Source organism: Malurus melanocephalus, unplaced genomic scaffold (genome assembly GCF_030028575.1).
Source record: "Malurus melanocephalus ecotype Western Australia unplaced genomic scaffold, MMel_1.1 scaffold_365, whole genome shotgun sequence".
Taxonomy (NCBI): Eukaryota; Metazoa; Chordata; class Aves; order Passeriformes; family Maluridae; genus Malurus; species Malurus melanocephalus.
In genome coordinates, this window is record NW_026623597.1 from 673,177 (window position 1) to 700,524 (window position 27,348).

At 37.3% G+C, this 27,348-nt stretch overlaps 1 protein-coding gene across 1 annotated transcript in view; it reads right to left on the reverse strand.

The window, feature by feature from the left end:
* Positions 1–294: 294 nt before the first annotated feature.
* The window catches only part of LOC130580826 (catenin delta-2), a gene marked incomplete at its 5' end in the record, with an annotated part of 92,351 nt that continues 65,297 nt past the window's right edge, over positions 295–27,348 (reverse strand). Inside the window, 4 exons of the mRNA XM_057378579.1 lie at positions 295–2,682; positions 4,009–4,082; positions 11,216–11,347; positions 15,263–15,389. Of these exons, the coding sequence (XP_057234562.1) occupies positions 2,422–2,682; positions 4,009–4,082; positions 11,216–11,347; positions 15,263–15,389 (594 nt within the window). The remainder of the gene's footprint in view (positions 2,683–4,008; positions 4,083–11,215; positions 11,348–15,262; positions 15,390–27,348) is intronic.

Genomic DNA, 27,348 nt, shown 5'->3' on the forward strand with positions numbered 1-27,348 from the left:
AGAGCGATGCATCCCCCTTGGCCTGCTGGCAAACWTTGTGCCTGGAGAGCTGCACCAGAGCCTGGTGTTTATCAGGCAGTCAAGAAGAACTTCCAGTTGCGAGTGACATTCTTTATTAAAAAAAAGCTTTTATACTGAAAATGTGCTTTGTTCAAAAAAGCACTGCAAATGTCACTTATTAAAATCAATGTAATAAATAAAATATAAACAACCTGTGTCCAAAACTATGAATAGTATTTTTATCTACCTCACTATACATCTGGCCCACTGTGTCCCTCCCACCCACCCTTTCTGAAATTTTTTAAAAATTTTTTTGCATGCTATTTTTTTTCCCCCGTTTACTACAAAGAGCAAAGGTTACATATCGTACACTGGGAAAAGCTGCCAAAAAGATTAAACTATAGTCCTAGATTACCAATGAACCAATTCTACATCACAATACCCGCCTGCATGAACTACTTGGGCTGCGTCCTATAGAGCAGGTGATGACTTGTGAGAGACTTCTCCCCCTGCACACAGCCAGAAGTGTGCCAGGTGATGTTAAAACTATTACAGTGACTAACCACAGAAATGTTTGCAACCTAAAACAAATTCCTTATTGGTAATTTAAGCAATTTACAACTACTCCATTTGTGGTGGGTCTTATGCTCTGAAAACTGTATGCTGAACTATTYGTTGCCTGAATCACAGAAATGAAGAAATGGGTTTTTTTTTTTTTTCCCTTCCAGCATTATAAGAGCTAAGATGAATATGCCAGTTCTTCTGGCCTCCTAGCCTATGTAGCTGTTCTTTTCTTTTTAAATTAAAAAAATTAACAACAAACCTCTCTGTCCCTTACATTTTTTAGAATTTTACTTTAAATGCAAAAATGCAGAAATGGTCTTTATTTTCATATTTGAGGAATGTATTCTGGGTGTTGGGTTTTATTTTTGGTATGGGTTAAAATAAATGATTGTCCTAATGGTTCAAGAATTGGACCCTTCCGTAGTCTAAAGAGTTTGGAGAGTCCAGATTAAAGTCTAATGGGTCTTAGTTTTCAATTCCCTCACGGAGATGGCAAGATCAAACTCTGCCTTCCTTGAGCACTTACTGGTTGGTGGCTGGAGAGTAATGAAATTTTCTCAAGAGGAGATCAAAAGATGCTATTTTCAAGGAAATGGCACCTGAGGGTGATGGAGTTGGTGATAAAAAAATCGGTTACCCCTTCTTTTGTGAGCATGTGGCCTAGCAATGTCAGATTGCTATCGATGGTTAGGGAAGTGAGTAAGAGAAAGCACATACTGGAGTTTCCACTGTTTAAAAGAACTGAAAATCAAACAAAAATTGAAGCTTAACAAGGAGAACATTGGATGAAAAGAAGTCTTACGCCACACAAACACACACACTCAAACACACGCACACGGAATACTATGCATACGTGGACACACACGAGTAAGAATGTGTATTTGTATGGTAGGTTCTTGGAAATAGACATTCTTAGCAAATATGGATGACAGATCAATTGTAATTTATTTTCTTTTAACACTGTATCATCATAAAGAAAACTGGTATAAATGAAAAAAATCTATTTCAAATATCTACATCTAAAATTTTAGGCAGTGAAAAAGCACTTCGTTGACAAGGAGTGTGGAATGATGAATGTTAATTGTCAGAAACTGCTGAATGCCTTTTTTTTAGTTGCCACAAACAAATTCACATACCAGAACAAACAATACTGCTAAATATTCCTTTTTGTTTTTTGATTTTTTTTTTGATTTTTTTTTTGTTAAAACGCACCGGGGAAAAGAAAACAAAAAACTGGAAATTCATACATCTTTCAAAATTTGAAATTGAAGCAATATTTAGAACCATAGATGAAGAAACACTGTGGCATTGGTGTAATATACACAATGCACCTTTTTTTCTTTTTATCTGTAATGTACATCAAATACTTTACAACAATGCATTAACAAAAGGCAAGAAACATCTTGCTGTACAGAGGAAACCCCAAATGCAACTTGAAGCCTAGATTCACAATGAATGAGGATATTAAACAAAGTGTGAGAAGCTGTTCCCCATAAAGCATGTACGCTGCTCGGTAACTTGTGCTTAACTCCTGACCCAGATCCACTGTCATGTTCTTCCTCCGTCCTTCAGCCACGTTCAATATACAGCACTGAACTTTAGACTCTACAGGCCAACAGTAAAGTTGCCCCACACTGTAAAATATATATATGTATATATATATTTCTTTCTAATTACTCCCAGGTTTAGCTTTCATATCTTGTAGCCTTCTAAAAAAAACTCTTAGTTTTTTTCCACACTGGTTATCTGTGCCTTTCTATGGAACAGGCTTTAACAAACTAAATTKGCAGGAAAAAAAATGTCTCGTGGTATGCATGCACATGCACAGTTCCTGGAGCTTTTGTATCTGCCCAAGTCTCAAACCCAGGAGTCGGGAGAGGCTGGATAGTGGCTTGTTTCATAGTTAAGTTCACTATAGGGACGAGCAGCTGAGTAGAAGTCGACGTAGTTGCCAGTGGACTTTAGTCCCAGGTGCATGTTGTATTCACTTGCAGGTGGACGATGATGCACTTGGTCCTCAAAGAAGGACTCGTCATAGTTTCTTGTTGAATTCTGAAATGGCTGATATGGTTCATAATCTTTTCTGCTGGGCTCCTGTGGAACTGGCTGTGTTGAAACCTGAAAGAGTAATACCCACAGATTGTTAGATACAACTTATTGTGGGCAGCAGGATGCAAGGAGTAAATCTCACTCAGGTTTCTCATGCTCGCAATGCATTAACATCTACTCAAAGTGCTGCTTTGATAGTGAATTAATTACACAGCTCTATCTTCTCATTTTATTCCTTTAGATTTATTTAACAGCTTCATTATTATCTAATACATTTATTATTTAATATTATTGATGGTAAAAATGCTGGTTTATGTCAAAAGTAGTTCATGACAAATAGCTTATACTTCCCTTTCATAGCTACAATAACTTGCAGCTGTATAATGCAAATATTGGTGACCAAAACTCAGCCTTGAAGAATTTGAATTTACACTTGAAAGATGCTAAACATTTTGCATCTGCCTTTGACTGAAGTGAAATTTAGGGACACAGGTGACACCATATCTTTAAGAACCATTTACAGTCTTCAGGGCACTGACATGAGAAAAGTGCCCTGAAATGGGTTCTTGTGCTACTGCTAAGCAGAAGCATCTTCTTACCACCTCCTCAACACTTCATGTTGACAATCTTGTGTTGTTGGTACATTCAAGCTATTTGCCTTGAAGCCGAGATGTTTACGATAAGCAGAAAAAAACCCCTCAGATGGTCCCCTAACCTAAGGCTGCCATAATTTTTTTTTCAAAAGCCGTAGCAACTCTGTTTTTATAGTTGGGTCTTTATTGAAATCTGAAATGCATAAATACATGTTCACTATCCTGGAAGACTATCTTCCACTTTATGCAGACTTTGTGACTGAAAAGTGATGTAGCCTGTCAATCCCCACATGGTCATTACTCACAATACTGATGCCCAGACATCAATGCCAAAAKACTTTGTGTTTCCTGCTGAGTCTGCACGTGTTAATAATATTCCCTCAAGATTAGAGGAATAGTTAAACTGCTATGGCCCAAATTCTATGATATTTGTTCAAAACAAGTATCTGTATTGGACTATAAGCAGAGATTGAAAAAAGCTGCCTAAGTTCACCATTTTTAGCAGTCCCACAAGTGATCTAACAAATTTGGGTCCAATATTACAATTGCACAAAGGCACGTAACTACTCCAGTTGCTATTTCTAGAACTGCTATCAAGGTATAAAGGATATTCTGGACCTTATTTCATTTCACATATTCAAACACAGGTGTTTAATTTGGACATAGGAGTCAAATTCTACATGAGTCAATCTGTTTATCTGTGATATTTTTAAATTTGTGGTATTTATCTTCCATTTCCACATATGACATTGCACCAGTCTTTAGCCATCTGGAACAGTAACATTTTAGTCTCTGTACCTACCTGGTTATGTTTGATATCTTCAGCAGGCGCACCATACGAATTCCTGTACAAAGTTGAGATTCCAGTGTTCTGAGCTGCAGAGAGAGAAGAGGAAGGAAAAAGCAGGTTTACCAAACATACCTCTTTGGCCTCAAAGTGAATGCAAAAGGCTTCATTAAATACATCATACAGTGCCTGTTTCCCACATATAAACATCTTTAAAAACATCTGCAGTTTTCCTCCCACTGAACGGACATCATCTTTGCTTTGGTGTACATACACATCCTTGGTATACATTTATTAATAAAAACAGCCTCTGTGTCATGTTCATACCAATCTTGYGCACTCCTTATATAAATCAACAAAATGATTTCATGTACACCTAGCAATCAATAGTAAATTTCAATTATAGATGGGATTATGTAACACACATACAACAAACAGCAGTTATAAATATTGAGATCAAGATACATTTCAGCTCTTTCACTTCAGTTGTATGATATGGATTATTAGCCATAGAATAATTTTGCTTTATCATGAAATTAGTCAAACARAAAGGGATTAAATAAAGTGAAAACCAAGTTGTGCAAAAAGCAATGTAGTTATACTGAAGAGGTCTGTCCAAGATAATCTCAAATTCACTACTGCCGTCACTGCTGTCACTTTCCTCTCAGATGTCCTGTTACTCAAATGCACAGACAAAAGTGAMCTAAGAGTTTGAAACAGGAAGTAATTCTAAAGACAAGGAAGATAATACATAGTCTTGAAAAAATACATATCCAATCCTGTCCCAAAACCCTCCCACATAAACAGCAAAGGATTTTCCTTGCAAAGCTGCCTCCACTGATCCCTCTGATTTGGAAATGTAGCTGAATCCTAGTTTGCTGGTAGGACTTGAAAGRCTGTAGTTATATCTCCTATTTAAAAGACTATGAAGGTAGTATTTTGTGTAAGTGCTGCATTGCTTTTCATGCATACTTAATTTTGTAGACATTCTATCTAATGATTGGATGCTGTCATGAGGACTCTTACTATAAAAGRACAGGCCTGAAAGTAAAAATTGAGTAGCTGTGAATCAGGGTTATCAGTGGAACTGAATGAAACATGTGGCTCACGACTTCTCTCAGGTCTCGATGCGGTAGTATTATCAACCCTAGAGTAACCTGGAGGCACCAGGAGTGACTTTTAATACCTTTACAACTCAAACCTGGTGAGGACTGATCATCAGAACTGAAATCTGGATACGGGATCCACACTGGTGACATCACTAGGAAGAACCACGTTACTGGAGATGTAAGCATTCTTTCTTCCTTTGGTAATGTGCAARCATGGACCCCTGCACATAAAACTGGTTCTTCCTTCCCCCCACCACTGCACCCTTTCTGGAGAAAGGACTGGCATGGCCTTCACCCAAAGCTGACAGGAACACACCAATTCTGATCTTCACATCTGCYCCAGTTTCCATGCTGAGGGTATAATTTTTGTCACTTTGATGCACTGCTCCATGTTGGTGCTTTACAGATCTCAGATGGTGCTCCTAAAGATCTCCAGCATGTTTGTAAAAACAGAATAAAGACAGGGCTTATGTGGTGGGTTGATGCACTCTAACAGCTGGAAAAAGGTACTTTTCACTTCACAACCATTAACTGATAGGGGTGAAACCCTCTTGTTCCTTGAAGAGCTGGATGCAATCACTAAGAMAGTGCAGAGTCCTGTGTAGGAAATGGAAAGGAGCCCTAGAGGTCTGCAAGTGCAGCATGACTCTTTTTTTTAATGTTGGAAAAATACGAAATCTAGCGACAGATGCTGGCTGGGCTCCTCCAGCAGCAGATACTCTTAATTCCAGCTGTATGCCAATAGGTTATAACGAATAGAAGCAGGTGAAATGATGGAAAGCACTGCTTGAGTCATTTTCCTTAGTGGTAAATGTTAATGCCAGAGTTATGTCCACAGATTCTCACTGTTCAGGTTACATTTTGTCACTAAAGTGATTTTTGAGACTTGACTATTATTTCAGCAGGTTTCTTTGTATTCCAGCTGCAGACTCTGCTGTAGAATTTGAAAATACCCCTCCTGATAAGGAGTTCACATCAGCATTGCTCTTTATGGTGCAACTCATGCCAACGCGACTCTCAGTACACAACGCGACTCTCAGTACACAATCTTTCCTTGATATAATCTTTTTTGTGCTGGTTTTCTGATTTTCTTGCTTGCCCCACAAAGTGCTAGAAGAAGCTGGCTTATACAAATTCCTCTTCTTAAGAGCTAAAGATACTCAGTGTTTCAGATACCCATTTTGTGAAGTCCTAGTTCTTGAAGAAAACGTGAAAGTGACATTCAATGTATTGGACTGTCACAGACGGAGGAAGAACTTCTTGTAACCATTTTGTTTTTACGAATATATGTGCCAAGGTAAGCAGGTTTGAAGTTTCAGGCATGCGAGTTTCCAGTCAGACATGACAGAACATACTGAGTTCAGACAGGTCAGTATTGTCCATGTTGTTTGATGTCCAGAGTAAAAGACTGGTATAAGGTGTGGCATCTGATGATGCTATGAAGAATCTGATGAAAAATAGCAAACTCAACAATGCTAATTTGTAAATTGTTCGTGCAGGCAGTCAGAGAGACATTAAGAGAAAGGCTATACAGATTATATATAAAGACATATGACACACATATGTGCTGCTAATAACCGTGACTATTATAAACCTAGAAACAGTTCAGAGTTGGTGTGTAGCTGTCCAGTGCACTACTGTGACATTTGCATGGATGTGCTCACAAATGTCACATTCCAGATTGAAGTTTTAAGCTCTCCCAGATCCCATATTCTGCAATGGAAAATGGATAATGAAAAGAGCTGCAAGCTCTGTGTTGCTGATTTCACTACAGTGATGGGGATACAAATCCACAAGTTTAAAATGAAAAAAAAACCCCTCAAACCCCTAGCAATCTTTTCTTAATGCAATACAAACAATGAGACATAAAATGCTTGAAAATAAATGCCACGAGTTCAAGAATAAGAAATCTTGGCCTAGTCTAACTTGGAGGTTGAGGTAATTCTGATCTTGGAGGAAATTTAAGTCAAGCAATGCAGCTGCTAGCAATGAATGCAGCCCTGCTCCAATTCCACGCAGGCAGCGTGTTCCCTGGGAACACCATCCTCACCCTGCCATGGGTCAGTGTGCAGTTGACTCTTGCTGTCCAAAAGCAGAGGACAAACATAAAAGGAGAGAATGAGCTAGATGAATGGACAGGTATTGTGTGGTTAATATCTGATTTTTCCTGATAATATTGTATATGTACCATCATAATAAGATTGTAAAACACACAGAAAGAGAAGTCAATGATTTTTTAAATTTTTTAAACATGGCAAGAGAAGGGAAAGGAGTAGAAGGAGTAAGAGATAGAGACATTCCTGCAGCCACATTTCCTCACAGAGATGTGGAAACTGTAGCTGAAGAATAAATTAAGGAGGAGTGATTAAGGAGGATAAATTAAATTGAGGAGTGATCAGTGTGTGTGTTTATGTGCATATTTTATGCAGTATCTAAACACTGGTACATGATAATACTGAAGAGGAAAAATKTCAAACATTCTAAAATGAGTGCTATGATCAACCTACAGCACTTTCTGGTTGAATTGCATAAAGGACATTATAGAAAAATACCTTTCTTTTTCCCCTCTGTTCAGTTTTGTAGGTGATATTGGTTAAAAAAAAAGTCACATAGTTCCCCCATAGCAGCTTTCTTTAAAGCTGACAACAGCTTTGAAAATTATGTTCCTCAGTGGTTTATGAGACAAAGATGTCATTGACCAAATTCATCCCCATATATCCCAGACACTTGATTCATGGTTTSACATTCAGCTTTCAGACCTTGGAAGTACTTATTTTGAATGTCTTATTATAGACACTTTGGAATAACAAGATGCTGGCCTTTTGCCCTCAGAAACACACACTGATAATAAGGAAGGACAGCTCAGCTAGACAGGCAGTCATCCTCATCTGGTATCTGCTTTTTCTGCTATAAGCAAYAGGGCTCCATTTTATAAAATTTAGTTCAAGACAGTAAAGGAAAATGCTACTGTACCTCACAAATCTTAGGAAACAGAGATCATTACCTGTCACCACCACTGCCACCTTCTCGCACAGTGAAAAATGAGGTTAGACCATGAAAAAAGATTACAGTGTATTATGGTTTCTGAAAGTAATAATAATAGTAATAAGCCTGAGCACCTGTAACACCTGATGGTGGYTTTTTTCTGTTCTGAATGTGCATGGACTTGCCAGTAAGTTTAAATRACAAAAGTATTGACGATTGACTCTTTACAACTAAAAGAAAAACAAATTAATCAGAAGTTTTCTTCTGCTGCTGGAAGAGAAGACACAGAGAGTAGACTTAGTTCAGTGAGGGAACTAAGAAAGTAAAAGAAAYCTCAAAGAAGGAGTCCCATGATAGCACACAGGAACCTTATCTTTCCTGTTCTGAAGGAAAACACCATGGCATAAATAACATTATCACATGCATTTGAAGTTCCTGTTTTCTTAAACTGAATATAATAGCTTTTGTCTTAAAAATACACTTTAGGTGTGTATTTTTTTATTATTGGTTGTTATTTTCTAAAGAGAGAAGAAAATGTACAACAAATATAAAAGGAATCATAAACCTGTGAAGAGAGCAATGATAACTTTGATATTGAGCCTCTATTTTTTAGGTATCCTTGTGAAATCAGTGTAGGTTATCATCTTCAGCCGAAGTGTTTACTGCATAGATTCTCCATTGTCCCCAGAGGTTTCCTAACAAATCCTCAGGATGGCAGGAAGCCAACATTCCTACTTTGAAAATCCATCAAAAAACCTTCATTTCAGTCCCAGTCCAAAGGTCATAAAATGTTTAAACTATAAAACCGAGAAGAGCTTTGGAGAAGAGCATGGAGACAGTCATGGATAAATTGGGATACAGCTGTGGCTCTACACTCCGTGTAAAATCCGTAAGTCAAAGACAGCTTTGTGTAATACATCAGCTTGGCACAAAAATAGAAGAGCAGATCAAAATATGTGCACGGCAGGTGGAACCTGAGAAAACATYCATCTGAGTCCCAGCCAAGTGGATGCATCAGCTGCGATGCACTGGCTGATGCACAACATGAGACGCAGGAATTGCAAGAAACTTGTGACGTGAACCTGTGTTAGGCCACTCAAGTAAAATCAAAATGTCTCACAAAATCACAAATGCTTGTTTTATATGGTTTTTAAATACATTTTTTATTATTTAATGAGCTACAATTGTGTCACACAAATTCCATGCTGAATGTTGATGAGCAAAACTCTGTCTTTTTCTTTCATTCTTAAAACGGTGCTTCATTTCAGCTTAGACAAAATGTGGCCATCTGAAAGAGAGAAAGTTACTTGTTAATTTCATWTTTTTTTGTACATTGGTCATGAAARATTGGGAAATATTATTACACTTTTTTGATTTGAATGTGTTTGATTTTTTCCCTCACTGAGCTCAGGAGCTGAAAAGACAGTTGACAGCTGAGCATGATGCTGAGAGTTTCAAATTTCCTTACTAAAAGCCCACCCAAATAAACAATAGAAACAGACAAAATACAAGACAATATCAGAGGAAAACACAATGAAAAATCAAAGTGGAGCAAAGGTTGCTGAGGCAGTACAAGCCTCATAATCAGAAAATTACATTGCAAGRGAAAGGAAATAAGGGAAGTAGGAATGGGAGAAGAACAACACCACTGTAAAAAAGAAAATGAAAAGGGGTGGGGAAAAAGAAAAGCCCATTTTTTAAATGTGTGGAGGGAGACAAGACCATCTGCAAGCAAACCCAAGTTTTCAGCATGGAGACACTGTATTTTGGAGCACTTTCTGATATAATTTGCTAGTCTGAATTTGCAGATGCAGCTAGAATAAAATASTACTGTTCCTGCCTTTTCCTTTTCAGCCTCTTACTCCAGAGATTCATTCTTTATGGGTCCTTGACAAATAGCTGAAAAACCTTCAGTCCTGCCCTTTACAATCAGCCAAGTAAGGGCCACTGAAGTGTTTTAGAGAACCACCTCGTGCAGGGACTGTGAAACMCTCAAAACATTACAGACAGAATAAAATACAGTACCTTGACTGAATCTTCTGCACTCTCCCACAATACCCCGCAGAAGTCGTTCAGGACACTCCTAATTTCTGTGGTTTCCAGACGCTCTTCACTGACATTCTCTTCAGATTTTCACTTTCCATATTGCATTGTCACACAAGTTCCAAGGCTGGTCTTTAGGTTTTGATTACATAGTGACATCTAACATGGGATATTTAGTGTGAGTATCTTCAAATCCTGAACACAGTCTTGAAAGATGGAACTTCTGGATGGATTGATGTTGCACCAACATGTTTGTGGTGAGCAACCCATTCTGCTTCTGACCAAGACCTCCAAAGAGGGCATGGGAGAAGGCAACAAGCATCCAGAAAGTGCAGCTTCTCACTGTGATTTTTTGCCTGCCCTGAGGCAGCATTTGGAGAAGAGCAGACCGTGATTGCTTGGCACTATATAAATGTGACAAAATGTTCAAGAATTATATTGTACAACAGTGATGGAGACCAACGTGCATTTTGCAAGAGAATTGGTGAAGAGGTACAGCACTGYGCAAAGCACTCAAAATTTTCTAATTAGTGAAATGTTAAGAGAATTATGAGCTCACTGGGGAAGAGAGGCCTTCAAAGAAACCTGCAACAGGTGCCGTAACACACAGAGAAAATCACTGCATTTAAATCCGCCCAGCTGAGAAAGTAACATGGACATACTTCACAATYAGCCAGAAATTTTCTGTGAATACTGACATACAAAATGGGTTAACTGATCCTGGAGAACATTCCCTGCAAAAGATAGACGTTAGGGATCACTGCACATGCTCAAATATACCAGTTAATTCAAAGTGATCAACCAACTTTCTTCTGAAATGAAAACAAATGTAAAACTGGAAAAGGCATGCAAAATTGGATTCAGAGCCTTTCTTCTGTGAAAAACCATGGTGTTCACAAATCATTTTCACATAGGGTTGTATTCATTCAAATGTATCTTSAGTTGTATTTCTCAAGGTGGCAAAAACTTGGGAATTAACCAAAGCAGGTTCACTCTTTTCCACAGTGCAGCAAGCCCAGCCAATCCTATAAAATCAGTGCTCTATCAAGCTGATTATCACATATGCAACGCATGCAAAATCTCACCTGTCATGGTGTCTTTCCTAGAAGTGTGTTCTCCCTTATTTCCATGGTAAGTGGCATTAGTTCCAGTTGATTCATAGTCTGTTTTTCTTTCTTTTAGGCTGATCATTTCTCGAGGTGAGGCTGGGGCACTTGCTAGATAACAAAAATGAATGTTTTTTCTTAATCATGTATGAGTGGATGCAGGGTTTAACTCTTGAGTAAGCATTTCAGTAAAGTTCATATCTGTTAGTTTTCTAACATGAAGCTCATTGAAGAAACACTACCAAACTATGGAGGAAAAGATGCTGTTATTTCACTTTTGCTTTTCAGTTTCTTTAACTTGTCAAAACTTTCTGGTGGAACACTTCAATTTCTTTCCCAAAATGGTTACTTTATTTCCATTGAAAAGACCATTAACTTTCAAATGCATGGGAAAACCCTTATAAAATGGTTTCTTACTTTTTCTCTTGAAAATAAACAAACCAACTAAATTATTTTAATGGAAAAGGAAGAAAAGAAAACCACTTTTTTTTCCCCCTAGAAAATATATACCGAAGAATGCCTAACACTTAAAGGTAAGTCAAATAATTTCTCGGTCTTTAAATATCCGTATGTGTGAACAACTGCCATTAAAGCGACAACTGCTACTTTAAGCTATGTTTATTAAAACTAAATCTTTCATCATCTATACTCATGGTATGGCTAAAAGGAGGAAATAAGAGGTGATGAAAAAGAGATCTGAGTTTTATACTTGAGTCTCAWACACTGGGGAATGTGAAGGTGATCACTGGCACTGATCATGAAGCCTTAGAGCTTGGTGATGCTTAGGAAAAGGAGAAAAGCAAAGGAAAAAAATTAATGATTTTCAAGTAAACTGACTTCAATATATTTAGGTGTTGGTAGATAAAATGCACTTTCCCTGCTGTGGAGGGCAGGAGGAGCACAGGGTGAGGGGCAGAGCCCACCAGAGCCTCGTAAGGGCACAGTGGCACAGAAATAACTAAAGAGCTGGTGCTTACCCCCACACAACCCCCTGCCTCCACCCATTACTTGGCATGTCAAAAGAAGCTCAAAAGCAATGCTTTTGCTTAAAAACAAGAAAAAATTAAAAAATGTAATACAAACTCTGTGAAGCTTGACCTTGAAGCGTATCTTTCAGCATCTCAAAACTATGTTACATTTTTTAGTTAAGCAACAGGRAAGTACTTGCACTTAACTAAGGCGTGTGGAAGAACAAGTGACGTTGAATTCTGCTTCGATTGGTTATGCTGGCCCTGGCCTCTGAATTTAGAGAGCAAATGCAKGACAGATGTTCTTTCTTATGAAGCCATTAGAACTGGGGATTGCTTTTAAACTGTTTGTCAATAGTGATGTAAATCTAAGGCTGGTAATCCAGCAGATAAAAAGAAACATGACGTTAAACTACCAAATCAGCTAATGGCAGCTTGAGTCTAACGGGGAGCGGGCCAGAACGCAAACCTCGACAAGAGTGAGACACGTTTTTTTTCACATACTCTGGTAGTGGTTATAAACATGCTGGTGTTTTGAAAAACTGACTGATACAGACAAAATCACCTCTCTCTGTTTTATGTGGAATTCTCTCTCTCTTCCCRTGAGAGGAAAGCAACTTTCTGGCGAGTGTTAAAATGCAGAAGCACCCTCTTTCAGAGTTTTTACTGGAAGCAAACATGAAGTCATTGGTTGGTGTTAGACTGAAAAGTGATATAATGTTTTTCTGCTCTTATTCTTAAAGGACACAGAAAAGATTACAGAGCTCTCTACATTAGTTTGAGCCTGTTACCACCCACTCCTAGGGATGGATGGGACAGTGTGAGTTCGTTCACTTCAACTCTTTACCCCAAGCTAGGATCCAGTATATCAATATAATTCTTGACAGATTTTAATCTGGAACTGAAGATCTCTAATGGCAGAGATCACATAACTTCTCCAAGCAGTCTGTTCCAGTGCTTTCTTTCCCCACTGAGAGGAAATGTTCTCTGATGTCTGGCCTGACTCCTTGCTGCTCATTATTTCCATTTGTCTGCTATGAAAGCAGGAAAAGTTCACACCGTTCTTCTTCACGGCTGGCTGTTACGTGCTTGAGGACTTGGTTTGTGCCTYTTCCCACTGTCTCCATCTCATGTCTCTTCTGCTTGAATTAAACAATTACAGTCCATTCTGTATATTCTCATATTCTGATTTTTCCACCTTCCAATTCCTGTGTGCAACTGACAAAAATCCCAAACAATTTCTAAAGAACTTTCACCTAGCCAGACATTCTCCTTACAATTTATTTTTAAAGGATTGTATTTTTTTCCCCTTTGAACATTACCTCCAATTTCTCAGGATCACTTTGAATTTTCTGTAATGCCCTTCAAAGAACATGAGTTTCGCCCAGGTTTATGTCACCCACAAAGGTAATATGTAACTTCTGCATATTATCTGGGCCATTACTAAAACCACTGAATACTGGACCCAGGCAGGACTCCAAGCAAATGAATACTTCCATTTCGGCAATAAATAATACCCTTTCCTTGTGAATTTTTCAGTAAGTTTTCTTTTTTCAACACACATGATGTTTTCTGAACTGTTTGCTAGCTTGCCTTAATTTGTCCATGAAAATGTGTGAAAGAATCTTACTGATTACAGAATATTGTACTTACTGACATTTCTTTCCACAAAGTGGCTTAACTGTGCTGTAGCAGGAGTTCAGATGGATTTAATAAGAGCAAATGGCATTGAATCAATGTTTGTATTTGATATGGATACTACCAGACACACAGCAACTTCCATTATTATGTAGAAATAGATACTCCTAGAGTTAATTGATATCTTMTGTTCCTACTACCTTTGAGGTACTCAAGTTGTGATTATTTGTTCCAGCAATTTTCTAGACTGACATTCAGCTGACCTGTGTGTAATGACATGGGCTCTTCTTCCTTCAGAAACAGCCACTATTATTTGTCCTTTTCCAATCTCATGATAACTGATGATGGCAGTAAAATTCCACCCAAAATTTAGAGTAACAGAGGTGAGAAGATGGTTCTGGCAAGAGACAGAACTARGATCTCAGCGCCAGACATTTCAAGTACCTTGCACTTACAGCCAAAATGCGATTTTGGAGAAGAGAAAAGGAACAAGAGCACTTTATGGACTTTTGTAATGGCAGATTTTAAAAACAGAATAGCAGCTCTCACTGTACTTCTGGCTACATTTTCACATCTCCTCAGTTGTTGCTCTGCAAGACTAAGAGGCAGCTTCTACATAATTAACAAAACAATTTTCTCAAAAGACAAAGTATGGCATAATGGTAATGGTAATCATAAGTTTGGCCAATTTTAATCCTAAACTCTTGGTGTACCTATGGACTGACAGCATTTGATTGAAAAAGGAGCAGAAAACYCAGTGAAAGTCTGACATTATGCTTGCTTATCTTGAAAGTTCTTCACTAGGAATGGCTTTATCTAATGAAGGCATGTTCTACCTTAGAATAAACTGAGGAGAAGATTACCTGATTTCTGAATAGAAAAATAAATTTACACTATGGCCCAAGTTGAGATACTAACATTAATTAATTTTGCAGACCATACAGAATTGATAATAGCTGTGCAAATACGTTATCAATGTTACAGGAAGACCTGTAGTCAATCTGTGAAATTTGCACATGCATATGTATGCACACATACCCAGAATAAGAGCTGACAAAAAAGTAGTGTGCATCTTTAAACTTCTGCTAAGTGTGCAAAGTGGTCATAAATAACATGACTAACAAATTGAGTAACAGAATTTCCTCATGCTACTAATGGACACCATTGCCCCGAGATCTAGTCAGGTAATCTCTATCAGGAAAACACTTTGGGAGAACTCATGACAAAATTTATGGAATRTTCTTTCTTCTGTAGCACTTTACAAGATGATAATAATAAAAAAAAAGTCCCATTTTGAGCAGATAAYTTGGTGACAGTAAAGGATACACTTCGTGCCCTTCCACCACCATTAGCAACAATGCAGATGTCAGGGGAAATGGCAGTGATGGATTACCTGTGCCTTTGCCTCKCCTGGCCTTACCTGAGCGGTTGTTCGGAGACATGCGCACGGGAGAGATGGACGGCGTGCGGGATGACGAGTACGGTCTTTGCCGATCCCTTTCTATTGTTGAAGATGAGGCTACGAAGTGATACTGTGACCATCCATCCTGCAACACCAAAGCATTGCAAATCGGTCAGTGAAAATGCCATGTGGATCCCTGTTTGAAACAGAGTATTTTTCCCTGGTGTTTTCACTGCAGATACACCAGTAGGCTGCTGTCTTCTTCCTGCCACTGGGTGGGAAATGTAGTTAGTGATGCACTATAGGATGAGCTGACTGTACTGACACAGCAGGAGAAAAATTAAAATGTAGAAAGTTCTATAAAGTAATACATCTCAGAAAGATTCAAATGATTTAGGTTCAATCATTCAAATGATTTAGGTGTTTTTAGGTCATTTGTTTAACAGTTCTGTCTTTTTTTTCCCACACTTCTGTTTTCACATTGCAAATGGCATTCTGGTTTGAAATATTTTCCATTTTATTGAGAGGATTTGGGATAAGTAGATTGGGAAGTTTCAGCATTACCACACTACACATCTGTTTAGCTTAGTTATACTAACTGCCCTTTTGTTCACACATGAGAGAAAAAGAATCAATGTATTTTCCTTGTTGAGGTTTTCTCCAAGGTGCACAGAAAGAAATTCTATTCCTTGTATTTAAAACTGTGTTAATGGTGATGTATTAAAAAAAACGCAACAAAGTTATACAAATATTAAAAACAGCTACTTCAGAAATAAAAAGCTGAGAGTTTAAATAATTAATATTTTACTCCTGCACCATGATACATTGCAATAATCCAACCCCATTGCCATTTCAAAGACAAAAATGAGGATGAGTGAATCCAGGCTATGGCTTTTGCAGTACAGTCAGGACTTTCCCTGGAGTCGCTAGTGACTGTTTGTCTTCTATTGCTCATGTTGAGGACACTTCACTGAACTGCACTTCATATTTAATCACAGTTGTAGAYGAAAATATAAGGAAGAAATCTAATTAATCAATAAAAACCAGTAACTCTTTTCAAGAGTAACTTGAAAAAACAAGTACTTGATCTTAAATAYCACCTGCTTAAACCAAGATTTTCTATATAAAATCTTACCAATTTACATCAAGTCTYCAAAAAGCAGTTTCTACACAAAGCACAGCCTCCAAGCTAGAGGGAGGATTCACAAGAATGAAAGAAAAACATCTGARAAGCCCTAACATCTTAAATCAAATTGAAAATTACTATATATARAWTGTAAATATATAKAAAATACATRTATTTTTAAAGAAGATATTGTAGTTTMTAGCTATAGTTATGATGAATAGCTTAAGTCCAAATATCTTATCCAGGCATCAAGACTACAAGTAACATATATAGCATTATTTTTTTATCTCTGGTTAACAGTAACTTGTGCAGTGGTTTCCCTACTATGAAACTGAAGGAGCAAACGTGTGACAACCCCATGTCTTTATCCTGATGACGAAAAATGGTTTCTTTTCTTCTTCTCTGGGGTCAGAATTTCTTACCAGAAAAGTGACTGTTTCATTCTGTTGTAGCTTTCTGATTATTTATTTTCCTTTAAACAGACTGAAGAAGAGGAAGAGATGAAGAGGACAGACTTTGGATCTGATAAAAGGAAATGTGATGCACTATTTATTAATCTCTTCCTGCAAAAAGAAGAGACATCAACCATGCTTACACAGAGCAAGGTAGAAATGCTTCCAATTTTGTGGATCTGGATGCATTYATGGCAAAATATACTCTCCTTTTGCACTCTCACTTTCCTGAAGTAAAACCTGGGYGCATTGTTCAGAAAAAAGTGACTTCTCCCAAATTTTTTTTCCTGTTGTGTATTCCATCTGTAATGTATACATTAATATATATTMATATCTGGTTCTGATGGCAAGTGGATGAAATAAATCCCTGACACCTGCCCTGTCCCATGGACTATGGGGGGGATTAAATTATTAAACCCTAATAATTTTAAGCATATGGCACCAGCTTTGCTGTGCAGGGTAYCAACAGGTACTTTGTCAACATTGCATCCTCAGACTCAGCACTGCATGGTGTCTGAGCAACAAGGAAACTCTTTTTGGCATGCTGGCACTAGCAGTCTTCTCTGCAGTGGATATTTTTCCTTCTCTTTCCTGTAAATTTTCATTTTTCTCTCTCCTGACAGTAGTGCTTATCATGAGGTCTTCAAATAAATTCTGCTACCAACTCTCAAGCTGGCAAGCCAAATCAGCTCAATAAAACAAGTGAGRCAAACAGTAAACTYTAAGACAAGTATTCTAGTGCCTTGRCATTGCTTTTGATTAAAYAAGGYGTACCCCTATCACTGTRTGATGACTTTCATGGTGTTTTTCAACAGATTGTGGGCAGCTCTCAGACCTCACAGTATTTCAAAWCYCTAATAATTTTAARTCATCTATCTTTAGCTCCCTTCTGCTGCAAGGAACAAGCCCCTTTCCTTGTAAAGGTAAACAGTTTGTAACMAATTTATTAAAACTATCCCCATCAACAATTCCAAAAGCTATTAGGTGTTAAATATTGAAACTAATTTTTAAGAGCCTAAAGGGGGTATTTTCAATTTAATGGCTAGATAAATACCACCTGACATGATGGCTGCTTTCATTACTTTGTTTCAGGTCTACTGCCTGTAATGAAATTTAATTAAATTGGTTTGGGGATTTAAAGGTACAGTATACAGCAGTGTCCTGTGGAGAAGAAAGCTAACTCAGAGCAAACTATGTGAGACTGAATTTAAGAAACCAATTTACTGGCCACAAACGTGATCTAGGAGAGGAAGAGTAAGACAAAAAGGACCTGACAAATTGGAAAGCAATTCAATGCAATTCTGTTCCAGAATGGGTGTATTTGTTAAATGTCAGTAATTWATTAATAGGTGGCAACTGCACACTACGGGAGGACACAGAACAACCAGAGTACAGAAAGACCCTTAAACATCCTCATAATGTCTTCCAAGGTATCTTGTTCTGGGCATTTATCTATATTTTGACTACTCTAAATATATCTATTATACTATTGTATCAATTATACTTTATAAAGTTCAGATATTAAAGCTTAGTTAACAGTGACATGTTTCTGGCAATATCTTCTTGGAAAAGCTGCAGGATTAAAATTGGGATGGGAGCTGGATGACCACTGTAGAAAATGAAAGTAATATTGTAGTCCCTCTGATCACCTTTTACTGGGCTTAAGGAGCGAACAAGTTCTTTATCTCCCTGCTCAACTTTTAGTATTTTGAAAAGAAATAATTTTTATCAGGGCCATGGGAAAATAATTATTTTGTTAAGGTGATCTTACTGTGCCAACAAACACATATTGCTTGTGTCTCATGAAAATATAATCTGTTTTTTTCTTTCTTTTCTTGATATTCTTTTTGTGTTTAAATGTAAGRGCAAAATGGAAAGCAGAATTTTATTGTGTTTGCAAAAACTTCAATTTTCCAGAACTCTCTGGCAGAGGAGTCTGATTTGCATGGTGGATGATATCAGGCRCACCATTTTCTCACTTGTAGTACAGTAACATTGTGAGGACTAAATTAAATTAAGCCCTGATAGGAACTGACACCGTATTGACCCAACAGGGAACCAGAGCTTCTGCCTGAAGAATAAAACAGCTAAAGCCTGAAACATTAATGTATTTTTTTTTTTTCTTTTCTTTCACCACTAATGTGTCCTGCCTCCCTGAAGTTTACAACCTCTCCAGCACGCTTGCTTCGGGTCTGATCTTCTTGTAACCTGATTTAATAGACATTTTACAGACAATGTGAAGCACACAGGACCTGACTTGTTTTGTCATCCTACTTTCTTATCCATAAGAGATAAGAAATTTGCTGGTTCCAGGATATTAACTGCAGCAATAACTGCTCCTGTAATGGTTATAAGCTGTAGAAATGTTTGATGGACATTGATAGGGATCAGTAACTAGACCCATGGTGGTGTTAGAAGTAGRTGACACAGCACCAAGGCCAAGTGCCTGTAAGTCTGTAATGTGACATCTACTCAGTTTGAAACTCAGGCAGACACTGCTCTGAGCTGCTGGTGCTGCTTCCTTCGCAAGCTAAAGCACCACTGTCAGGCTGAATGAAACATCCCAACTGTGTGCACCAGTGTGACGCTGTCTACAGCAGAAGATAAATCTGATGTGAATTAAGTCAAGSCTCATCAGACTTACACAGGTCTGGGCAATTCTTTAGTGGGAATTCGCTGTCACAACTCAAATAAGGTGTAACAGAAATTAGAAGTGGATCAAATGATCTACATACATTGGCATATGAAAATTATGTGTATGACTTGACTGTGGTGAAAAATCTAAAAAGGCCACAAGTTTGGGGTGATCCACATATGAATCTCATACACTCTTATGCAGGATTTCTGAAATAATGTTTCAGAAAGTTTTGCTGCTCAACAACAACCACCCTTACTTATCATAAGGTTTTACAAYCTGGAATCATATTATTTTCTTTTAATAAAAGAGAAGGGATAAATACATTTTCCAGTGTTTGTCAATGATACCAAGCCYGACTTCTCTCCCTCTGCCAGCTCCAAGGCAGTGAGGGACGAGGCTAAAACAGTCCCCATCTACAGGACCTGTGCCCCACTGGAGCAGGTGACAAGGAAATGTCAGCTGCTGAAGGAAACATGATGAGACAGCTGTTCTTTAAAAAAACCCTTGCCTTTGTATGTGAAGAGTATTTACTTTGGAAGAGAGATTTCAACAAAATTCTTACAGCTTCAAAAACTCTAGAAACACTTCTGAAAATGAAATCAACTAGTTTTAAATAAAATATCTAATTTAAAACCAAAAGTGTTCTTTGATTTTTTCTTTGAATTTACAAATGAATTTAAACTGTCAAACCTGATTAGCAGTAAATGATTCCTGAGTGGATGGTTTTTCCTGGATTTGCTTGTGTTGTTTCCAGAAAAACTCAAAACCAGGAAAGAATTATTGGGTATTGATCTGCTTTATGATGTATTATGAATAGACAGATTTTACTGCCAACAATTAATGCTACACTTCTAACGAGTAYTGACATTTTTTACTCCTRKGATTTTGTCTTTTGCTTCCAAAGASGCAAATCAAGACATGTTCGAGAGAGTAGTAGGGATTCTGGTGTTCTCCCAGCTTGCATGTGTGTTTGGTTTAAATCATTCATTCTGGAGTGATATCAGGACTCCAAGTGTCCTGTTTTTCCTCCTCTCCCAAAGAATTATGAGCCAGGAACCCAAAATCAACAGACACAAAGTGAAGACAGGAAATCACAGAAGCTCATCTTAATTTGAAGATTTTAGTATTTGYGCTTATAGTCTTATTTCCACAGCTCATGGAAGCAAAAAAAAAATTACTTAAAAAAGAGAAATTAATCAAGATTTGGGAATTTCAAAATATGACATTAATTTGGATAAAAGCAGGAGTTAGTGACAGCACGAGAAGTTAGCTGAAGTGGTTTAARGAAAATACAGCTTGCTTCCCACACCTTTTGATGACTCTGATGAGGCCAGTCACTCTCCCCTGCACAGACCCAGCTGTGGGGAGAGGGTGGAGACTCTGCTGAGAGCCCCAGGGAAGCAGAGCCATCACTGGAGCCAAGGAAAAGAGCAGCAGCAGCAGCAGCAGCAGCAGGGCTGGGCAGGGAAGGACCGAGCCAGGCAGGGGCAGAGCTCCTCTGGAGCAGCCCCCTCTCCTGGGGCCCTCAGCCCCCTGCCCCAGATGTTGCCCCACAGCTGCTGCAGCTGTGGGATATCCACAGTGCTTCAGTCTCCCATCTGGTGCAGTGGGCTGGACCTCAGCACTTCTCATCTTCTTACTCTGAATTTCAATGTAAAAAAGGCTTTTACTTGTAAGTGACCATTTCTGCATCCTAGACACAGCAGAAGTTCAATTGCTCAAGAAGCTGAAAGGCAAATACATATTGAAATACGTATTTAGGGCAGCATGAAGCTCAGAGAAGGGCTCCTAGTCAGACAGTCATTAACTGCAGCAAAACTGTCTGGCACTGGCTGAGGATTATTAAGTTTTCTGTAGGCTCTTTGAAGTGACATTTTCAGAATCGGTGGTTAAACTCATTGTTTTCAAAATGAGATGTGTATCTCCCAGCCTCCAACTTGGCTTCTCTGAAAGCAAAGCCATTATTCTCCTACTGTCAGCATTCCACCTCAAAATAATCTTTCCCTCTTTTTCTTTTGCCATTGCAGTGCAAGGGGTGTTGTATTCTTCTGAGAGCATCACCCATTTTTTTTCTTTCAAAATACCRCAGAAGGCCTTGGCAACTTTTCTCTTTTGGATATGAGTTGTTATCAACTTCGAATCACAGATCTTGTACCTTAATTTTATACYTCATCCCTTGATTTTAGCTATGAAGAGACACACGATAAGGGAGAGATAGTGCTAATTACTTGCCAAATCTATTCAAGTGAGAAACTGCTAGGAAACTATCCCCGGTGATTTTACAAAGTGCAAGTCTTGGAAGGTTTAGGCAATCAGTGAGGCATTGCTTTACCTATCCATAATTAATTATTGATTTCCTGTTGTGTAAATTGGAAAGATGACAAGACCTAATCTGATGAATAAAATAGATGTAAGAAAAGAGAATTGTATGTGAGGCAAAGCATGAAGGACAAGACTTCAGATATGGCAGAGTTCATTATTCATTTTGATGAGGTTAGATGCCGCCAAAAAWTTAAACTTTTGAACACTGCAATAAAATGAAATAAATTCATTTTTCAAAGYATCACATACAGAAATGAAATAGTTTTAATATATTTTAGAGGAAATGAAGGCAGTACCTGGCCCTTCARCTAGCATTTATGTTCCATTTTCTCCTGCTTAAAGTGTACATATATATAATTTAAATTGTTACCATCACAGGAAACATCTTTTTGCTTATATCTTTTATGTGCAGAAAAACCTTGCCTGCAAGAAAATGTGTACAATAATGTTTGATTTGTATTTTCATTTTCATTCCAGTAATGCAATTTCACCTATCATGACATGTCTTAACCTAGACATGTGAACTCTGGCTCTTGGCCACAAAATTTCAGGAGAAAGACAAATACTATTTTATGTTCAGGGTCAGTTTAAGTCTACTGTCCTTCCAAAGGCTAGACATGAATGAACACCTCTTGCTTTTCATGCATTAGACCATAAAATCAACCAGATACAACTTTTCTATTATAGCCATGAAGGTAAAACATGAAAAAAAATTAATATCAGAATAGAATTTGCACCTTTATCTCTTATGGTAAAGAACATGGTAGGACTGATGATACTGACTGTGATCAAGAACCATTAGGAYTTTGTCCTTCCCAAAGAGCAGCAGTGCAGCTAAAAACAGGATCATTTTATTCAAATGTGGAGCTGTCTGTCATAAAAGCAATCAGTGCCCCTTTGGAAAACTCGCTGGAGAAACTCATGCTGGCCTTGGTTTTAGGTCAAGAGTTCATATTTAATACACTTAAATTAGAGATCTGAGTGCTTATTGGTAAACTGTGTGACTTTAAGGATATTCTGCCTTGAACATGTAGCTCACCAACACACATAGGCATTAATAATGTGAAATTAACATTATTTTTTACTGACACACCTTTAGGAGTTTTCAATTCACTAGTTAAGTATTGTTAACTCAAAAAGGAATACGCTGTTGGACCAAAGACTACAACTCTCAATTTAGAGGATCCACAACTTTCTCTAAAAGCTCTCAGTACAATTATAAGTAMTAAAACCAATTCAGAAACTTCTAGTGAAACTTCTCATCTCTACTTTTTGCAGGAAGAAGTAGCTAYAGCTCTTTCATCAAGACAAACTGTATCAGCAAGTAAAGGAAGTAAAACACTCAGAACAAAGCACATGATACAAAAGAGACTCCTTTCAAAAGATAAAGTTTCTTTTTTAAAGTCTGAAATGGCAGACATATTTAGGGCATTTTTTAATTCCGTTAGCAGTTTAGGAAGAGAAGGATGAAATGAGAAGGACTTCCTAGCATTTTTCCCCCGCCCATTATTAGATCATGTAGAACATCAAAGAACTGAAAGTAGGATATTGATGCAGCAGCTTAATATTTCATTGACCTTTGACTGAAKTTACATGTACTGGCCACACTAAACAAGTGCTTCTGACCTCTTTTTAGAACACAGAAGAACGAGGATCACGATGGTGCAAGTACGGCAACACAGCTCAGGATCAGCGAGAGATGCCCACCACCACACATCAGACCATCACAGACTGGCTATTTGTCTCTGAGACAGAAATAGGCTGTGAYTGAAACATTAATTAATTGATTTCCCATCCCTCTGTGCTCCATGTGTGTGCTGTTACTACAAGGAAAAGTTCTACTGATCTGATTCACTTGCAAAACCATAAGCAGCCATCCAACACCACCCAACATTCCTGCTCAGGTCTGCTTAGAAGAACTGAGTTTCTCACCCATCCTCTTTACTGCACATCTACTCTGATCTGTGCCTAAACCAAGGTATGCAAACATTAGGCATGCAAGTTAATTAAATAYGACATTTTGTTCAGAATGGTAGGAATCATGTTCCTTGAATGACTTTTATAGAAAAATATTGACATCAATTAAAAATAGTTTCTCTTTGCATGTATCTTTAAAACACCTTTGAAGGTCTTTAGAAAGATTTCTGGATTTTTTCCAATATTGTACACATGAATCCAGCTGAACTTTGTTTGCCATTAATTAATGTTTATATTAGTTCAAAAATGTTTAATACATTATTTAAGTGGACTAAATATGTTCCAAGTACCAAAAGACATCCAGGTAATTTTCTTAGATCACTATTTTGTATTCAAATACTAAAATCCAATTTTATTCTGAGGTACCATGCTTTTGAAAAAAAGGCCTGTAGATGTGACCTGTGCATAACCTTCTAGATTCTGGATGCCTCCTCGAAGCTCTACCCTAAGGATATTTCAGAAACTTCAGTTAAACAATTCCCTTCAGAAAGAAGGCTTTAAGTTAAAGATGCTGACTCCTGGGCTGCATTTTAAATTTTCTTTCCTTCAGAGAAGTTCAGAGGGTTTAGTACTTTAGAGACAGACTTTACACAAGTATGAGATTAAATTTCTCTCTTCTAAATCTGCACTTAGCAACCTTAAAGTGGACTTGAATTTGTAAGTGAACAATTCCTCATCATTCTTATGAATAAGAATTGGTAGAGTTTACCATGAGACCCAGCAGCAATTCTGAGGATGCTTTAGTGTCTAGGCTCATCCTAGAAAATTGTTTGGATAAACTTTGATTCTTTTCTCATTTGTTTAGCACCTCTTGAGTCTAGCAGATTTTGGATCAGAATGGCACCAGCTTCCATGCAGTGCTTAGTGATTATTTGGAAGAATTACTGCTACATTTGGTTGCTGAATTTCTGCTTGCTACAGTGCTCCATGCTGGAGGGAAGCACTATCATGCCTTTAAGGCCCTCAGGGGAAAAGCAATAGTCAAGAATAGCTGTAGATACTTTCTAAGCTCAAACTTAAACCATTAAGGTTTATTCCTTTACACATTCCCTAGCTCCCTTTGTTTGGAGATAGAATTATAGACCGACAGAATCTCCTGGGTTAGAAGGAATCCATTAGAATCATCGACTCCAACTCTTGCTCCTGCCCAGGACCACCCCAAGAATCACTCCATGTGTTTCACAGCATTGTCCAAATGTTTCTTGAGCTCTGTCAGGATGGTGCTGTGACCACTTCCCTGGGGAGCTGTTCCAGTGCCCAACCACCCTCTGGATGAAGAAACTTTCCATAATATCCAACTTTTGGTTATTATGGACATCATACTTAAAGGCAGAGTCTTCTAAATCTCTGCTATGTTGTGATTAAGTTTTACATCCAYGTAGCCCATTTGTGTATACATAGAGACACACAAGTATTTGCAAAAAAAAAATCTAAACCCAAAAACAAACAAACAAAAAAAAACAAAAAACAAACTCCCCCCCAAAAAACCCATTTGTTTGGCTTTAATTATGTTCAGTTATCATATCTGATTTTTTTTTAAAGTATCATTCAGTAGAAAACCCTGCATCAAAACAGCACAAGTAAGGTCAGGCCTGGCTTCAGCTACTTGGAACTGTTCTCATGAAAATACAATCATGGGTATTGAATTTTCAGTTCAGCCCACACGATCTTAGATTATTGTTAATATTTTCAATATTGTAATAGACATGGCAAATGATTCAGAGAGAAACATATAAATACWGARACATAACTAAAGGAATGGTAGGTGATACTGCATAGTAAATAGATCTTTGTTGAGAGCATCACAAAGAATTTAGCTACATAAAATGCAAAAATATTAAATGATTATTAATATACAGAAAATTACAGAATCCAGTAGGATAAAAAATTTGAGAATATCTTCTAAAAACTGATGTTGACATTCATGATTTGATACTCCTCCGTTATCATTGTGATATAGGTAACAACATTAATATTTTGGATTGCAAAATATTTTCTACCCTCTTTAGGCTATAAAAAATATATTTTTATAACAGCAAGCACCTTCTATCTTACTATTTGAGACTATTAATAAACTGAAAGCTAGAAGGAGCTACAAAAAAATTTACTTGAGATGATGCATAAGCCGAGGAAATCAAAACATGTTCTACTTGACACAACAAGTGAAATGATAATTATTGAMATTAAAATGAGATCAAAACAACATTCTGTTTGACTTAGCATTTTGTAGTATTTTGATCTTTTAAAAATTGTTCTTAAAAAGGTAGCCAAAAGATTTTAAATGGAAGCACAGCTAGGTGAAAATGATACATGTTTTGCCAAACAATGACATTTTCTCTTATTTTCAAAAATTCAAAATGGGTTTTCACATCACTTTTTTTCCTGTGCAAATACTCATAACTACTTCTGCATATGCCAGGGAGTTTACTTCTAYATCTCAGTTCAATTTATTTGCACAATTTCCTCTTTAAGATTCATGATTTTTCTCATGATATGTAAATYCCTGTTGTATAGACAAATAGGGTGTTATTCAAGCAGGCAACTGGCAATCAAAACGCCAGAAATGTTAAAATTTTCTTGCCAAAGGTTTGAATGATTCTTAAAAACCAATCCCTAGGAAGGCTTCTGCAGTCAAARGAGGAACTAAGTTAAATGCTAAGTTTACATATATGGTGGTGCTGCCTAGTGCTAATTATGTTGAAAAAGCAGCATCAGAATAAAAAGAAAAACGAAATTCCAGACTATCACATCATTCCTCATTGAAGAGGTTTTTGTGTCTCTAAGAAATAATGTGAAAAGATTATCATATTATTCTTTGCTCTGCAGCTACCACCTGTTATTTTCTGCAGAATACAAAATACGCATTTGCTTTAATGATGAAATTTTTCATATTCGTGTGGGCATTGGGATAGGCAAACCTATCTTACATGAACACTGGAAAGTAATATTCAGCATAAAATTTAGAATTAAGAATGCACATACCCATCAATCGGTAATGCCAACTTTTTCTCTCGTACTGAATCCAATGACAATTTCATGATTCAGTATTTCACAAGATTAYCATTTGATAAAAAGCCAAATTGAAAATGCTCAACTAAAGGCAAATCATATGTTCTTAAAAAGAAAAAAAGAAAGCACACTTTTTTTTCTATATTGGTTRTAGAATCTCTATCCACTAAAATTATTCAGATGATGCCTTAAAAAGGCTTGAGTATTTTACCTCTGCAAAAAAATTTCCTTTATTTAAAATCAATTTAGGAATTTGCTTAGTTCCTAATTAACAAAAGAAAGCAATGTCACGTATCAGATGATGAAATGCTGGTTATTTTAACTATCRTATTCCTATTTGCTACAGATGAAAAGGATTTACCCTAACACTGAAAGATACTCATGTCTGAAATATTTAAATGAGATCTTCTCTGATGTCTTCTCTTTTCCAAACTTAATGAAAAAACTTGAAAAATCAAAGAAACAGCATAATGTTCTGTGGGGCCAGCAGCAACATACAAATTCCAATTTTCTCTTATTATTCTATCAGAGAGAATATACAGACATATATCTATGACTGTATATATATGTCTATATGAAT